The sequence below is a fragment of the Nesoenas mayeri genome, assembly GCF_963082525.1.
Source record: "Nesoenas mayeri genome assembly, chromosome: 4".
NCBI lineage: Eukaryota > Metazoa > Chordata > Aves > Columbiformes > Columbidae > Nesoenas > Nesoenas mayeri.
The window spans coordinates 24021231-24039291 of NC_137540.1; the positions used below are offsets into that span (position 1 = coordinate 24021231).

The window sequence follows — 18061 nt, forward strand, 5'->3', positions numbered from 1 at the left end:
AGCTAAAGTCCTTTATTGCTTGTTACATGTCTCCTTAAGTATCTTACTGACCTGTCCAAGCGCTTACAGGCTGCATGTAATCGCACAATAGCTACTGTTCACTCGCTGCAAACTGACAAGGGGTTGGATCTTTACAGTTAGCACGAGCTCTGGCATTCAGCACTACCTCACTACAAAATTGCCAACTTGCTGACTCCCAATTTCTTCACCAGACACACTACATAAGACATGTAGGTTGTTTTGCTCTCTTCTTGGTCATATAGGGCTCACAGGCCTATTCAATTCAGTTCCATATAATGTCCATTCTTTTCAAGAAAATCTCTCGAATCTCCCACCATTCCCCCTTTTTTGTTTTTGTGCAAACCAAGCATTCGCAAAGGCTTTCGATGCCATGCATTCGAGCAATTTTATGAAACAAGGTACAATTAACAATATAGCAGCAATCACAAACATTATTACTAATCCATGTAAAAGCAGATCCCTCAGCCATCCTGTAATTTCCAGACTTGCTAACCACCCACTCAATCCATCTTCTACAATGGTGAATTTCTTCTACATATCTTGCAAGTCTTTTATTTGTTTGTTGTCTCAGCTTACTAGCTCTATACTGTGTTTTATGTTATCTGATTTTCCTTTTTGAATCAAAGGCTTTATGGCTGCTGCAAAAGCGCTGGCCATAAAACCGGCTTGTTCTTCTGACGTGCCAACCCTTGAACACGCCTCCAGCATATCAACCAGAGACGCGCTCTTTGGCAACACCTGTAAAAGGCGCTTACAAGCAGGATTAGCGTTCTCCACTGCTAGAGACATAAGCAGTGCTTCGTGAACTGGATCAGTCAACTCTGACTGTTCCAACACATTGTGCAAGTGATCTAAAAAAGCCATGTAAGACTCATTTTGATCTTGCTTAATGGTAGTATAAGGAGGTATAATTTTCCTGTCCTCAGGCAATGTTTTCATCGCTTCCCTGGCTAACGTCGTTGATTGATGCAGTATTGGCACAACTAACCTGGCTTGCTTTTGCACATCAGCAAACTCTCGCTGTCCTGTGAGCATATCAACAGTTGCTGTCCTCAGCAGATCACCATCCCCTCTTTCTAAATTTTGCACTACTGCTTGGCCCACCAGATCATACTAGCATGTCCGCCAAAGTATCTGCTGCATTGGTGTTAATACCATTTGCATCAATGTATGCAAATCTGACAGAGTCATAAGGTTAGTAGTAAAAATATTGTCAATAAATGCTTGAGTAAAAGGTGACTGTAACCCATGTTCTTTTACTGATTTCCTTTCCTCTTTAACTAATTCCCAGGGAAAAGGAGCCTAGTAATTAGGCTTTTGTCTCCCATCATTCCCAGTACCTCCCAGCATTACTGGATAGGCAGAGGGTAGTACTTCTTCCTCAAGTAATGCATTTTTTATGACATCCTGCCACCTCATGATAAGATTGCTACCCGCAGCACCCCCTGCTGCCCGCCCCCCCGGAATGTTTATCAGAGATGATCTGTTCTAGTCTATGCATTGTCATGTTCTCTCTCCATTCTTGGTCCACTTGATGACTCTTTTGTTGTCTCTCCAAATCCTCCAGCTTCCGAATAAGTTCTTGAGCCCATCTGGGTTTATCCGGAAACTCAGGATGTATCGAAATCAAATCAGGAGTAGGCAGCATGGTAGCAAAGGAAGATAAAATGGTTTCATCTTCGTTGGGTCAGATGGCACTTTTTGATCAATCTCCATATCGTCATTACACTGGTTCTGTCTTTCCAGTGATTTTTCTTCCAGGAGAGGCACAGACGGTTCCTTTGATGGCTTTTCTTCTGGGAGTGAATATTTTGTTGGATCCGGGAAAACACTTGCAATTTAACTGGCAATTGAACTGGAAATGCCTGTTTCAAATCACTGAGGCTTGTAACAGTCTTTTTGGGCGCCTTGTGCAACAGTCTTTTCGGCCTTTAACTGTTGCAATGTAGTGATTATCAAGCACCAGGCGGCTGCAAGGCCATTAGTATCTTTTTCACCATGACTAATCGCCTCCCACAGCGCATTTCCCACTTTTTCCCAAGTCTCTATTTGAAAGGCTCCAGATGGATCGGCAGGAAACCCATTGTCCTGGCACCAAATTAATAATCTTTTGAGGTTTCTTTCCTCATATTTCACTCCTCTCCTAGAGGAGATATGCGAGAATAGCTGCAGAATTGCTTTTTCTCCATTAAATACATTCTGCCCCATCTCGCCCCCAGCTACTCACCTCGCCTGTGGATGTCTGTTGCGCAACGGTGTTGGATCCCCTCCGACTATTTTCCCACAGCCCGAAGACTGTGTCCCGGTCACAGTCCAGCTGTGCCGGTCAGCCAAGGCTTAACCCTCCTTCAGCAGTCGTCTCCTTGCTGTATTCTCCTTGCGGATCATGTGGGGGTCACCACTTGCGAGGGCGAAAAACACAGTCTCCACACGATCCAATGTGAATCCAGCTAAAGCCCTTTATTGCTAGTTACATGTCTCCTTAAGTATCTTACTGACCTGTCCAAGCGCTTACAGGCTGCATGTAATCGCACAATAGCTACTGTTCACTCGCTGCAAACTGACAAGGGGTTGGATCTTTACAGTTAGCACGAGCTCTGGCATTCAGCACTACCTCACTACAAAATTGCCGACTTGCTGACTCCTGATTTCTTCACCGGACACACTTTCTGTTGTTCTTGTTCAAGGCTGCTCGAAGTCACATAAGACACGTAGGCTGTTTTGCTCTCTTCTTGGTCATATAGGGCTCACAGGCCTATTCAGTTCAGTTCCATATAATGTTCATTCTTTTCAAGAAAATCCCTCAAATCTCCCACGTGTCAGCAGCGATGAGAGGTGCTATTCAGGGACCAAAGGAGCACAGCTGTCTGTGGGCCATGTTCCCTCTGCTCCTCTACCATGCACAGCAGTGAGATCAACAATGTTGGAAGAGACATTCTTGCCTGTTCTTTTTCATGAAGTGTGGCCCAACAAGTTAACAAAAAGTGGCTTTTCCTAGAGATACCTGCATAGGATTCTTGTCTGCGGGTCTTCCCCCGCACCACGCCTTCTCCTTCCACCTTCCCCAAACAAGATTATAGGTAGTATTTCTAAGATGTGATCAAAGTGTTAGGTACTAGCAGTACCTAATGTCTCATCTGCTTTTTCTGTGGTGTTTTGTTTTGTTTTTTGTTTTAAACAGGAAGGTGAACAGAACGTAACTGCCTTTTAGGACTTGACTTCTGATGGGCTGTATTTTGTCTTGGCGGGAGTTTTTCAAGATTCATGCAGTGAAAGAAGAAACAGCTAATGGCTTCAGAATCCATGGTCCCAGAGCAGGCAAAACAACATCTGACAAAGGGAAAAAGGCGGCAGCAGCAGCAGCAAACTGGGTCTTCCAACAGTGACGGTGAAGGTGACATCTTTGTATTTGAAGCAAATGAGGCTTGGAAGGATTTTCACAGTTCTCTTCTTCACTTCTTTGAAGCTGGAGAGCTCTGCGATGTTACACTGAAGGTGATATTGTCACACATCCTTTACATTTAACAGTCTGTGGTGCTGGAGGTAGCTGTGAATTTGGGCAGGGGTGTGGAAGCCATAGAATGCCTGTTGGATCTGAGCCATCTCTAGATGCGCTCTTGGTTTTGTTTTCTTTTGTTTTTGTTTGGTTTTTATTATTATTTAGAAACTTCACAACTGAAATGTAAACACTTCAGGTATTGACAGTCGGAAAGAGGACCTATGTGACACTGACCTCACCCAGCTCGCGTTCTAAGCAAATTCCCACAGTTAATTACGGTGCATTTCAGCTCCTTGCAGCCTCTTTGTTCTCCCCCACTTTCATCCCCAATTTTATCTTTATTTTTGCACTCTGTGTTGCTCTGCTAGATCTTTCCTGGCAAACAGAGTTTCTGAAACAAGTCTTAACTTCTAGAAAGAAAAAAAAAAACAAGACAAAAATACCCCAGACAATTATGTTCTGCAGTTGATTGAAGAGTAAAGGAGAAGGAGGAAACCAGTTTTGTGATTCTTGCACAGCATTGCTTTAATGCATTCTTTGTAACTGAGCTGTGTATTACTTATATCCTGATCACAATAAATTTATATCTGGCATCCATAACAGTGGTTTCCCGCACCTACAGACATTAAGCACTGCTTAGCTGTACATTCTAGTAGTGCAGAATAGTTATTTAAGAAAAAGAGATGAATCTTAGGTTCCTGTGCCAAGAACAAATGACAGATGCCTTTGGGAGAAATTGTTTGCCTGCCACTTTTACATATTAATAGGGAAAACCTCTGACAGATGCCTGTCCCTGGTGCCCTCTGGCAGGCATCCCGTCTTTTTAAAATGCTAGGGAGACAATGGATATCTCTAAGAAGAGGGTTTCTCTCCCTTCCACACGCCTGTGGACAAAGGAGTAGAATAAGCAAGAACATTTTTCTGTTCTGCTTCACAGCAGGTACTAGATTTTTAACTCACCTGCCACTAGGCACAAGATGCAGCAGCAGAACAGGCCCAGTGGCTTGGAACAGTCAAGCTAATGCTCAGAGGACACAATGACAAAGCTGCTGAAGCTGCTCTGAACAGCATTAGTGCTGTAAAACACAACTTGCCTAAAAGCTCAAAATCAGGTCCCTTTATATCTGGCATTTTAAAAGGTCTTTTTGGGAAGAAAGTTCATATTAAAACTCTTAATCCTATTCTTTTTTCTTGACCTTATCCTCACCTTTTTCCATTTCAACCCACTCTTGCAAAGAAGGAAGAAAGTCTTTTAAGAATAGTTAAATGTATACTCCTGCTAGGGAAACCTGGATTGGAAAACACTTTTTCCTATGGCTGCAATTTAATTTTCCTTAAGTTAGGCTGGTATTACTGTTCATTTGTATTATTTGTGTGAAGATACTTTGGTAGCGTTAAGAGTACATACAATCTAATGATTGTATGACTTGGCTTCCAGTCCTCAAGTGGAGAATATAATCTATGGAGGCTAGAGCAACCTATGGATATCTTACCATAAGGCTTCCTAAATCAGTGATTTTTGGTAACTGGTATCTGTATATTGCACTAGAATTTTCTTGATTTTTCTTTTTGTAGTGCTCAGGCATGTCTCGTGTTTTGAGAAGAATTACTTCACTATGACCTTTCTGCTTTTGTGCATGATCTATGATAGGGAACAGTTTCGGCACTGTTGTTGTCAGGCCAATTATTGATTTACCTGCTGGCTCTCAAAACATGATTTTTGTAATCTATGATAGTTAATAAGTGGAGGAGAACTCTGATTTTGGAATACAAAGAACATGTTAGAAGCAGGAGGGCAGCAGACACATACCATCTGCTTTTCTCTCACTGGTTTGGGTTTTTTTTGTTCATTTGCTTGGTCTATGAATAGTTTCGTCTGGAGCAATCTAATTAACTTACACTGAACTGTTAATCTTTTCCATTCTTTTAATTTCTGTACTCTTTCATGTGCGTCTGCTTTCTGTATTCAGCTTGCTGCTTACCAGGCAGGTTATACTTGTGTTGATAATACTTTTAACAAGGGTAGAACAATCGTGTATTGAATCACAGCTAGAAAAAAAACTCCACGTTATCCTTTATAATTTAACATCCTTTTTTAAAAACAAATTGGAAGACAGCTCATTGTAACACCATCTGAAAACAAAGATGTAATTTGAGGATGTCAGGGAAATTGGTATTTAACTCGGCCATTGCTTGATATTAGCACAGACTGCAGAATGACAGAGGCTGTAAGAAAGCACTGCTGTAACACAGCTAAGTACTGGATTGGTCATTTACCTTCAATATTTACACTATCTTTTAATGTAAATGAATTCTAGAATTTTGTAAGTGAATACCTGTTTTGCACTTTCTGATCAGAATTTTGAGAAATACCTCTTCTTTGTAGGGAATATTGTATCTTTTGTAGCTAAACAACTTCTAAATTCTGAAATTGAATTAATTGGTAATTTGTATTAATCTCTGTAATAGCTGTTATTACTGCAGTTTTACATGAATTTGCTTCTATACACAGCATTATCAATTTCTTGACAGTATTAAAAGTCCAGAGGTTTAAAGTAAGTAGTCTAAAAATGTCTCATTACAATTTCCTTCCCCTTAAAGTGTCTGCATATACATAAACCAAACAGAGGGCCAGCAGTCTCCTCCTGTCTCCACGATACTTCTATAAGGTTCCTAAGGAAGTTCCATTTCAAAAATAGGACATGGCTCTTTAAGGCAAAAATAATTTAAGTGCACTAAGGCCATTGCTTCCTGGAGTAGCCTTGTGCCACTCCGGTGGTCAAGTTACACTCCCATCTGTTTGGGATACATTAATCTAATGTCGGCAGTAGAGGGCAAAAGGAATGCATTTTTTTCAACAAAATACAAATCGAGTCCAGAATTCACATTTCAGCTTAACTATCCTTTCTTTGGAGCTGAAAGAAATTAATGTTTCAGTAAAATACTGTTTTGTTTTGTTTTTCAGGTTGGCTCAAAGCTCATCTCCTGCCACAAACTGGTGCTGGCTTGCGTTATACCTTACTTCAGAGCTATGTTTCTTTCAGAAATGGCTGAAGCCAAGCAGACGTTGATCGAGATCAAGGACTTTGATGGTGATGCGATAGAAGATCTGGTGAAGTTTGTGTACTCCTCCCGGCTTACCCTGACGGTGGATAACGTCCAGCCTCTCCTGTACGCTGCTTGCATCCTTCAGGTGGAGGTGGTGGCCAAGGCATGCTGTGAATACATGAAACTGCACTTCCACCCCTCCAACTGCCTGGCGGTCAGGGCATTTGCAGAGAGTCACAACCGCATTGACTTGATGGACATGGCTGATCAGTACGCTTGTGAGCACTTTACCGAGGTGGTGGAGTGCGAAGACTTTGTGAACGTGTCACCGCAGCACCTCCATAAACTCCTGTCCTCCAGTGACCTGAATATAGAAAATGAAAAGCAGGTTTACAATGCTGCTATCAAGTGGTTGCTGGCCAATCCGCAGCATCACGCTACGTGGCTGGATGAAATACTTGCACAGGTAGGGCAGACCGAGGCGCTGGGTGCCTGGCTCTTTACTGGTTTAATTCTGAAATCAGCTGTTTGTACTTAGGCAGACTTCAAGATAAAAAATGTTCTTACCAGTCGGTGCCTCATCTGGTATTCACAGTTGTGTGTTGACAGTGGAAGCAGGTCAGACCTCTTGAGTATCAGGAAGGAGTTGTATTCCCCAATTTCTGTAGAGAGAAGAGTACTCACTTTATGCTTATAGCTGGGGGGTGGGGAGCCAACAAAACCCTGCATCTGTGCTACAGCAGAAACTTCTTAAATTTACATGTAGTGAACATAAAGCCATCACTTCAACCTGGTTTGATACTACTACAGCCTGAAACACTTGCTTCCCTTACTGGTAAGTATTTGTACTTAAGGAAGGAGAGCAAAGTTTTTCAGGAGTTTTGTTACATGGGTCAGAAAGTAAAACTCATGGAGATAGCACATCCAGTTGTGCTACTTCTGGAATGTTCTGTATATTTAATTAGCAAAAGACCAAGATGTATTAGCCCTACGAGAGGCCAGGAAACATATCCTAGACCTTTTAATGCTCACTAGACTGGCACTGCTGGTTACCTGTAAGATCCAAAAGGCGTTTGCAGTTTGATCCTTTAGACTTGATATGAGTCCCCTGCTTCTGAAAGAAACACATACAGGTATCAAAAGGTCACTCAGCTGAACTTGTGCTGTTCCAGTTGTCAGTGAACTCCCACTTGAATATTTTGCATTTGGCAGAATTGCTAATATTTGCATCATGTGAGTAACGAGAGGTCTGCTAACATGCTGCTGTCATTGTCTTCATGCATCATTTTTCACATTTCCCAGTAAAAGATCATACTATTGTTAACTGTCTTCCAAAATCCTTCAGTTTCATCTAGACTAGCATGAGGTTTTTTGGTACAAAACGCCCTCCTTTAGTACACTACAATTAAATTTGCAGGCAATATAGTTTGAGATTTAAAAAAATCTGATTTTTATCATGCATTTACATTAGTAGAGGAGATTAACAGCTTTATTCTATTCATGGAAACCAGAGTCTAGAACAAAGCAATGAAAAAGTAAACCCCTTGCGTAAATATGGGTTATTTGCTGAAGTATATGGAGTAATCAGTTGATTTGGACCTTTTTGCTAGCAGAAAACAGAGCTTATTGACAGTTATTATCCACATCATAATCAGTATTATAGCTTTTCCTGTTATAATGGGGTTCTGAATTTGTCAGCCTTGAGCTCTTACCACATCACTAACCTTACAAGTCTGTTAGCAGGCCTACAGTGGTGCTTTGAATCAGCCTAAAATAAGCCAGGGCCAAAGTAAAGGAAGAAATGGGACTGAAAGCAAGTGGGTAAGGAAGAACTGGTAGAGACACATGCTTGAAGACAGGGACGGTTGTCAGCCGTATGACAGTGCCATCCTGCTGCTCTGAGAAGCACTGAAGATACTGGACTTCTCCTACACCATTGCTGCTGAGTTGACTGGGAGCTGCTTGACAGTGTCAGCTCCACACCTTACAAAGTCAGGTGGTGGTTTCCTTCAGTTCCCTCCTGCTAACACCTGTTCCACCTTTGCACCTTCCTTTTGTCACCCCCATCTGATTGTACTTCAGATTCCTCACTCTATCTCACAAAGACAAATGAAAAGTTTGCAGAAATCAGTGATGGGGGGATGAAGGACATTTCAAGGCTGTTTTGGAGAGGCTGACCTTATTTCAGATCTGCCCTGGCCCTGGGGATTGCTCTGGACAGGGGTAGCTGTGTTTTCTCACCCAGAAACAGCCTCCCCTTCCCCAGCCTGGTCTGAGGACCACAGGAAGGCTTTGGGGAAGGAAACAATTACCTCTCAAACTTTTTTTTTTTTTTTAAATCCTGTGGTCTGTCGAGTTCACACTAGAGAAAGGTGTTACTACACTAGCAATACCTCCTTAATAGATGTTTAGTTCATGTTGACAGCATTTCCTTTTCGACTTGCCACCCAAAAGCAATGAACCATTCTAGCGAAACTCCTCTTAGCCAATTAGCAATGAGCTGACTAACCTGACACGGGCTATCCCGGTGAAGTTACAAATGCTGCCTGCATCACGCTGGGCAGACACGGTTGCAGTACGGGCAGTGGCACTTCTTCTCTGCTCAGCCTGGGCCAAGGAACAGTTCTCCACTGCTGCTTAAATGCAAATGGTTGTAGCAAACATTTGTCACTAAAGTAATTATTTGTATCACTGTTACTCTGGGGAAAAAAAGGTATGAAAGCCGCTCTTTTTAGCGCAGAGCATGGGGCTGGCAGCTGCCATCTGTTCTGTGTGCATCACTGCGAACGGTGAGACTCAGCCAGTTCAGCCAGTTACTCCAACTGTGTTCATTTCTGTCAGGTACGGCTGCCTCTCTTGCCCGTATGTTTCCTTATGGGTGTTGTGGCAAAGGAAGAGATTGTCAAGCAGAATCTAAAATGTAGGGATTTGCTGGATGAAGCAAGAAACTACCACCTTCACCTGAGCAGCAGGGCAGTGCCAGACTTTGAGTACTCCATTCGCACAACACCAAGGAAGCAGACTGCTGGTAATTAAATGTGTGTCTGATTATCCAGTATGGAGCGGTGTGGAAAAAAGGCAGCACATCTGTGCAGGGTTAGACAGCTTGTTAATGAATGAATGCAAAATTGGGAAAGCCATTGTGTACCTTTCTGGTCACTAGGCTGCATTTTCCTAGCAGAATTTTAGCGCTTGTTTTCTCTCTTTAAAACATTATTTGTCCTGATCAGCTCTATCTGTATTAAGGCTGGAACTGTTAAGGATGTTATGTGCAGGCAGTATGCTCAAAGCTGTACAGAAAACGGTGGACACTTACCTTCAATGTGAGAAGGTTGAGCTAACTTTCTCGTCTAACCTAAACTAAAAGTGAGTGATGAATATAAACTGCAAATCCTATTTTTTACATTGTTTTATTTAACAATCAATCTGTTTATCTCCATAAGCAAAAATCACAAAAAAGCATATTTAAAAGACACGTTACTTTTGCAAGAGCATAGATAGTTAATTGCCATAACAGCATGCCAAGCAAAGGCCAAAATCCAGCATCCAGTATGCAGGGCAATGTCTGTACCCCTTGAATTGCAGTATGACTTCTCCTGACGTACATAATTTTCAGCCCACTCTGCTATACACCTTTATCCCCCATGTTCCTTCTAGCTTTCTGGAAATTTGTTTTGTGTTCTTCAGGTGTGCTGTTCTGTGTCGGTGGCAGAGGTGGATCGGGTGACCCATTTCGCAGCATCGAATGTTACTCCATCAGTAAGAACAACTGGTTCTTCGGCCCCGAAATGAACAGCAGGAGAAGGCATGTGGGTGTGATCTCTGTGGGAGGTCAGTAATAAATGTATTCAAGCAACACTATTCAAAAGGCAATTGCTTGCTCTTTTTGCTGGAATTTGTGCTTTTACTAAGTAAGTCTGTCCTGCAGTGGCTTAACTGTTGGGTATTCTTCAATTTAGTAAAGCCTTTTCCCCATGAAGGGGTTTTTGATTGTGCTTACTGCAAATAGATTACTGCAATCTGTATACAGCCTATTGCCTTCATAGGGAGTTAATTTTTTTTTAATCTGTTCATAAAGAAATGGCCTTACACAGCAGAGACAGCCAGAATTTGCTAGTACTTCGTACTTAAATCTGTACAGGCAAGTCACTAAGACCATAACTCTTCCAAGAGCAGACCTACCTTTATTTTTTGGGTCTCCATCTTCTGAAACCAGGCCTGTGCAGTCCAGAGCAGCTTAGCGCCCGGGGTACAACTTTTCCTTGTACACAGCAACCCCTGTGTTGGTACAGCAGAACACAGCTATTTTTCCCCTGTAGAAAATCTGGAGAGATCGATATAAATGTCCAAAACTGATCTGACCTGCAGTACTCAAGTTATGGGAAGATTTATTGTCTACATATCTCAAGCTTTGTATAAAAGTCCACATTAGAACAGATCTCTGGTTGAGTACAGCATATAAAAATGTAAAGTCCTTACTTAATTAAAATTGTGATATTGAAAGCCTTTGAAAACTCTGACCTTTCTTGGAGCTTTTTTTTCCTCCACATGGGCAGGGATATTACATAAATGAAAACTGAGATGTTGCCAAGCGATCTCTGTATCAAAAGATGTGTATGTGTTTCAGGTAAAGTCTACGCAGTAGGTGGACATGATGGAAATGAACACTTAGGAAGCATGGAAGTATTTGATCCTCTCACTAACAAGTGGATGATGAAGGCATCAATGAACACAAAGAGGTATGTGTCCCATGTGCAAAATTTTAAGTCCTAATCTGTGACATATCATTTCTTGGTGATGCTGAGAACCATCATGTCTGTCCTGCCTTTATTTGGGTTTCTAAACTCTGCTATTGTTAGGATTTTTTTTTCCTGTTTTGGGGCTTGAATGCTACCAAATGCCTTTATTTACTAGATGTAAAGCAAACACAAATCTGCATCAAGTTACTTGCATATATCACATATTTGCACAAAGTTGTGTGTAATATACTGTATCTCATGGCAAAAATTCATCTCTCTGGGGATAGGCCCTGTCTGGCAACAGTGGTTATTGCAGTCTTTGGCTTTATTTTGTTGCTCCATTATATTCCGCCCCCGCCTTTTTGGGGGGGGTTGGCTTCTGGAGCAGAGAGCTCTTCCACTCCAGCTGTGTTTACATTCTGATATCTCGGGCCTTTCTGCTATGCCTGATAAGGAACTTTCAACTCATTAACTGGTTCTGTGAGGGTTTTTTGCTCTTTTTAAGAGTGAGCAAGACAAGTGCCAGCAGAACATGCACAGTTAAATACCTCATGTCCAGAAAACCACAAAAGGCTGGAGGCCTTTTTGCTGGAAACATTGAGAGCCAGATTGAGGATTGTTCTTGCCTTTTGACACAATTCTTTTAAAGAGTTACTGGATTCACAGATGGGTAATTTTTTGTTTCTGCTGTCATTTAAATTAGCCTCATTAATTCTACATTCCATTTTGTTATTTGTTGTTTCTAAAATCGTCACATACAAGTAGGAGTAAAATACTGAGCACAGCTAAGTCCTAAAGCTGTTTGTCACTGCGACCTAATCAAAGTAGAAGACTCAGACTCCTAGAAATGGCTTCTTGCTCCTTTTCCTCCATCCTGCCACCACCCAGCCCTGGACTTCTGTAACGTTTCTTACCTGATCAGTACTTCAGTAAAAGAAATGGCTGCTGTGCCTGGGCTGTGCTGCCCTCCTCCTGTTCACAACGGTGGCATCAGAACACTCCGTTGAGAAAAAACTGCCACCATTGAAAGTGTGACTGCATTATCTGCTGAGGCAATTTAAGATAAGCCCAGGACATCTGTTCTCACCACAACATTTGTTCTCTAGACAGACTGTCCCTCTCTTACTCCTGTCTAGATATGTGCAACCCTGCCCTCTGTGTAATGAGACCAGAATGTCCTCAGTGATATAGTAAATCACCAGTCCTGGTAGTTAAAGCAGAAACTTAATACTTACCTTCTAGACCATACTTTACACGGAGTTCTGTAATGACAATACTTTCATTTTGTGCTATTGATTGTACTTTCATATTGGTAGACTTAGTAGAAAAAAAAAAATCTGACAACTATTTCAACACAGACTTAAGAAAAAAAGAACTGAATGGAAGAAATTGCAATTAAAGCTTGCTGGAGTTCAGTCATCTAATATCCAGCACAGGTTTGCCTTTCAGTAGGTATTAGTATCATGCCCCAAAAAATTAATTCTCAAATTGTAGCAGCAGCTGTACCAAGAAAGTTAAAAACCACCAGGTTCAATAAAACAAGATAGGAGGTGTAAAATTCAGTACCAAGGTAGAGAAATGAAATAACTAAGACAACTTAATGTATCAAAGCATAAAAGTAGAGGACTTGGGCCTTAGGTGACATTCAGTCAAAACATTATATGCACCACTGTCTTTTTTTTTTTCTTTTTTTTAAATTGTAACAGGAGCTTTGTGTTTTTGCAGTCTAAAGATACTGTAGCTGCAGCAGTCCCGTTCATGGATCACACAGTCACATACAGGTGCCTGGGAAAGCAGAGGTGAATCTAAGATAGAACTCCCTTCTAATGGGAGCCCGCAGACATTCAAAAGACATTCAGGATAATGTTGCAAGACTGACACTGATGTGCAGAGGGCCAGCCACATTGATTAGTGATTATTTATAATAAACCTATTAAATTTTCCTTACTTTTTTCCCATAGTTTGAAACAGGTGCTAGTCAGTTAACATAGCACTTGGTATGACACTCCCCTTCCCTAAAGATTTGCAGTGAGATATTGATTCTGTGGGTTTTCTCAGGAGAGGAATTGCTCTTGCCTCCCTTGGTGGCCCTATTTACGCGATAGGAGGTTTAGATGACAACACTTGCTTCAGTGATGTGGAACGATACGACATTGAGTCTGACCGATGGAGTGCAGTTGCCTCGATGAACACTCCCAGGGGAGGAGTTGGCTCCGTAGCCCTCGTGGTAAGTGACTCTTTCCTCCCAAATTGCAGCTGGTAGGTCTAAGCCACGAAAATACTATAGAACTGTGCAAAAGGTGAGGAACGATATTTAGGAAAACACTCAAAACAAATTGAACTATGCTCCCTGTTGCAACAGTATTTGAGGTACTGCAGGTAAGTACCAGGACCCTTGCAACAACATCAGGCTAATGCTTCACGTCGCATTCAGAAGACTCAGGTTTGTAATGGTTACTGTGTTTACAGGTACTGCATGCATCTGCACCTGTCGCCATACGTACTCTGCAAAATATCTGTAGCACTATGTAACCTTTTCACTTCTTTGATTGGAAAACAGCGTTTTACCCGTTTTACCAGTTGTTAGATAATTAAGTCTGTTGTTGGAATTCTTAAAGAAAAGTACATAATTAGGACCGTAGGGATATGCCATGTTTTCCTCTCATTTTAAGACTGCTTCTGAAAAGCTGAGTAAATACATATGCATTACAAATAATCTTTCCCTATACAACTGTTTTCCAGAACCACGTTTACGCTGTGGGTGGCAATGACGGCGTAGCGTCTCTTTCCAGCGTGGAGAAATACGATCCCCACTTGGATAAGTGGATTGAAGTGAAAGAGATGGGTCAGCGAAGAGCTGGCAACGGTGTCAGTGAGCTCCACGGCTGCTTGTACGTTGTGGGTGAGTAGGCGCGTGGCATTTCGTGGCGCTGCTCCTGCCAAGTGCTGCCCTTTGGAAGAGGCCGTTGTTGCTAGAGGAACTGATAGACCCGACCTGTACTTTGTGTTCTTGGGCAGAAGTAAGCAAGCACAGCCAGGGCACACTTAAATGAAACTGCGTTAGCAAGAAAATAAAAAGCACTTCCTAACCCACATTTCAGGGGTGCTGTAGTGCTCATGACAGTACATCTATATATAAAGTCCTCTTGAGACTCACTAATCCTGACTTTCCTTTTAGGAAAGCACTGTAGCTCTATTCTGACTGTAGACAACAGTAGCTGTTTCACACAGTGATTACACTTATTCCACAGCCTGTTGTCCTAGGACTGTCTTGTTCCGCTCTACCTGGCATTTACCTGCTAACCTGAGGGAGGAAGATGCCAGGTAGGAATGCTGTAGTGATAGTTGCAGAGCTCTGCCTTGTGCATTACTGTGATTAAAAAAAAAACCCTCTTAGTAAAATGCTTCTCTGACAGCTGTCCCAGCGAGGGGAATGTATCACCAAAATCTCTGAGGAATTTTTTTCCTACTCATGTATTCAGCAATGCTGCAATTTGAAAACACTTCAAGAGCTTGTTTTGCTCAAAGTAAGATCGAGACCATCCTTCTACCCAAGTTTTTTTTTTCTATTCCAAATTGGAAGCTGTTTCATTACAACTATGTAAGATGAATTCAAGGAGAAAAAATAATATAAATAATACTCCTTGCAAGATGAGTTGAAGAAAACTCACTCTTGGTGATGCTTATATGACAACAGGAGGGAGAGCTGTTAATTTTTAGGGGTTTGTGAAATCCACATACAGAAATAGAGCTGGACACTCTATTCCCACTGAATGCTGGGATTAGCATGATTACGCCAGTCCTGGCTGTCACCAGCACTAGAGGTGGCTACAACTGTGATAACGTGATGGCTCTTTGCAGGTGGCTTTGATGACAACTCTCCCCTGAGCTCGGTGGAGCGGTTTGACCCGCGCAGTAACAAATGGGAATACGTGGCGGAGCTGACAACGCCGAGGGGCGGCGTTGGCATAGCGACACTCATGGGTAAAATCTTTGCAGTTGGAGGTCACAACGGCAACGCGTACCTGAATACAGTGGAAGCCTTTGATCCCATAGCGAACAGGTAATTTAACTTTTTATTTGGCTTAATAAGGCAATTATATCTGCCTATATAAAACCACAATGTAATAGAAATCGTGTAGAGCAGGAGTCTCACTGTTTTTTCCTGGTGATCACTGAGTTATATCTGTGACTAGTGATGCAGGAGCACTGCTTATGCCACTAAGTTCTTCTTGTAAATATTTAAGCAGCACCTCCCCTCCATCCCTTGTCCTCTTCCCTTCATTCAATAAGAATCTACATTCTTCTCATTGTTTCAGTCTGATTTTGGACTAAATTTACTGGAGAAATAATAAACAAGCAGGGTGTATTTTTGTGTAGAGCAAACAGCTAGGCTGCATAATAGAATTTCAAACACAGAAAATAAATGCTTCCAAGTTGCTCATAAAGGGCAGGAACTTTTGAACTTTTCCTGTTTTCCTCTGCCCCTTTCTGCAGGTGGGAGCTGGTGGGCTCGGTGTCGCACTGCAGGGCAGGGGCCGGCGTGGCCGTGTGCTCCTGTCTCAGCAGCCAGGTCCGCGATGTGGGCCAGGGATCCAGCAATGTCGTTGACTGCATGTGAGCTCTGCTGCCACCCTCAGCGCCAGAGGAGCGGGAGCAGGGAGGCACCGCTGGGCTTTGGAACACCGTGTTCTGTATGGTAGGTTAAGAAATAAAGCCAATACATTTTCTTTGTGAAAATGTTACCTTCTACAACTGTAAAGCTTTTGGTGGCTTTCTGACAACGGTGATACAGAAAAGCCTGTGGAAACATGGAATAAAAGTGAGACTCACAGGAGAAAACCTGCCAAGAGCTGCAATCATCCCACTTTTGAGAATTTGGCATTTCAGAACCACTTGAGGCAGCTGTTACAGGGACTCATTATTGAACTGTAAGCTGGGCATGGGGTGAGGAGAAACAACAGCAGTTTGTACTTCTGAGCCTTACCCAACAGCCCTGCGCTGTGTTTTCTGGAGGACTGGAATGCCATTTATAATAACTTATTTCCAGGAAATTAGTCTTAAACATTTCCTAATTGTACAAGAGCTTTGTAACACAAAGTCTCTCAAGTTTGAGAAGGTAACGACATCCCTGTTGCACACTAAGGTGACTGGAGCAGAGAAGTTCACTGCCCACCTCCCAGAGGACTGCTGGTGGCAACAGAAACTGCAGGTACTCAGTCTGAACATGTCTTTCTAAGTACTTTTTCAAGCTAATACACTTGTTAGAAAGCTGAAAAGATTCTTGACCTGAGTGTAGCCACTGGAATACTGGAATTCTCAAGTCTTCGATAAAATTTGTAGTAATTACTCCCCCCTCAAAAGGCAATTTTCTGTTCAGAGATCATTCCTGACGTAACCAGAGTAATTTGTCCTACTTTGAGACGATAGTGTGTGAGAACGTAGGCTTCAGTGCTGCCCAAATCACTGTTTTTATATGAAGTGTAAACACATAATAAAAGTTGCAGTATTCTGTAAAAACCTTTAAATACAGCTCTAGGAGATGAAATGTCCAATTTCAGTATCCAGTAGCAACTCCGTGGTAATTCTAGAGGCTCTTTTAAGATATTGAAGCCAAGAAGATGTAGCCTCAGAACAGGCAGATGACTTAAAGCTTACATAAACCAAAGAGAACCAGCAACAGAACGAATTGGAAATAAACCAGTACTTACATCGAAAATTGAAGCGGGAACTTGACAGTGCTGCATACAAAGGTGTCGTTACCCAGTCAGAAAGCCCGAATTCCAAGTCGTGTCCAGGTAGAAAGACGGCAGATTCCTATTCCTGCAACACCTTGAACTGACCAACGACTGACAATCCTTTGTGACCAAAGTCTCACATTACCAGGTTATTCAAGTGGCCGGGGAGAGCAGCAAAATTCTCTGCATTCCGTACCAGGGAACGGGCAGGGCAGTACAAGCATAAAGCACAGTCATGTTTTACTGTTGAGTTACCACCGTTTAGCTTTTCTTTTTCAAATGGCTCGCACTTGGGTCGCACCCAGGTGAATTCATGAAGTGAATGGTACTGTAAATAATGAAATACTGCAATAAAACATTTGTACTTCAAAGTACCTTGTTTGTAGTATGATTGGAACCTAGTATTGTGGGAAGACATGACAACAGTGGTTTTTGGTTTCTGCAGAATATAATTCTCAACAAGAAACTTCTGTCAGCAGGAGAAATGGAGCGTTAGAGCCACGAGCCGTACCGCCCTGCTGCTCTGCAAGGATCTGTTCACCCCTGCCATGCTTCTGGCTCCTCATCTGGCTGGGAGGGGTGGAGGTTCCCTCTCTGGAACCAAATAGGTTCTTCTATGGATGTCCTGGCTAACAAGAAAACTTTAAAAACAAACACACACACACCAAAAATCCCCAAAACCTAAAGGTAAGTTTTCCACAAAATTAACACCGACCATGAAACCAAGTAGCCTGGCAGTGCCGCTTGTCTGCTGAGATATTTCTCCTCCTGGTGGTAAAGTGCTAGCACTCGTGGGAGCCTGTGAGTAACCCACAGCAATCAATCACCTTCCAGGCACCAAAGGGAGACACGTGTGTTCAACAGGAAAATCAGGTCACGGCAAATGCACAAGGATTCTGTGCGGGGTGGAGAGAGCTCTGCTCCCACCCCTGTGGCTGGAAGGGAAATGGTCATAGGGCTGAACATGTTAAGATAGATGCTTCTGTTGTATTTTAATTTGCACCCCCCCAATGCCA

General features: G+C 42.4%; 1 protein-coding gene across 2 annotated transcripts; it reads left to right on the forward strand.

The window, feature by feature from the left end:
* Positions 1-3126: 3126 nt before the first annotated feature.
* KLHL8 (kelch like family member 8) lies at positions 3127-17844 on the forward strand. 2 transcript variants are annotated; one of them, XR_013922056.1, is made up of 10 exons: positions 3127-3516; positions 6486-7034; positions 9410-9596; positions 10256-10399; positions 11196-11307; positions 13366-13534; positions 14050-14209; positions 15169-15370; positions 15805-16006; positions 17522-17844. XR_013922056.1 is itself a non-coding variant. In XM_080343224.1 (9 exons), exons 1-9 carry the CDS (start codon positions 3310-3312, stop codon positions 15926-15928), a joined length of 1854 nt encoding a protein of 617 aa, XP_080199350.1. In that variant the 5' UTR covers positions 3127-3309; the 3' UTR covers positions 15929-17388. The 2 variants fall into 2 exon arrangements, 1 of the variants encoding a protein (XP_080199350.1); XM_080343224.1 differs by lacking the exon at positions 17522-17844 and having other exon boundaries at positions 15805-17388.
* Positions 17845-18061: the final 217 nt, after the last annotated feature.

What these genes read in the sequence shown, in the direction of transcription:
- KLHL8 (XM_080343224.1), top strand. Translation starts at nt 3,310, where the DNA reads ATGGCTTCAGAATCCATGGTCCCAGAGCAGGCAAAACAACATCTGACA. An exon ending in TCTGCGATGTTACACTGAAG is followed by an intron (nt 3,517 to 6,485) that starts GTGATATTGTCA and finishes TTTGTTTTTCAG; the next exon opens with GTTGGCTCAAAGCTCATCTC. An exon ending in GCATCAATGAACACAAAGAG is followed by an intron (nt 11,308 to 13,365) that starts GTATGTGTCCCA and finishes GGGTTTTCTCAG; the next exon opens with GAGAGGAATTGCTCTTGCCT.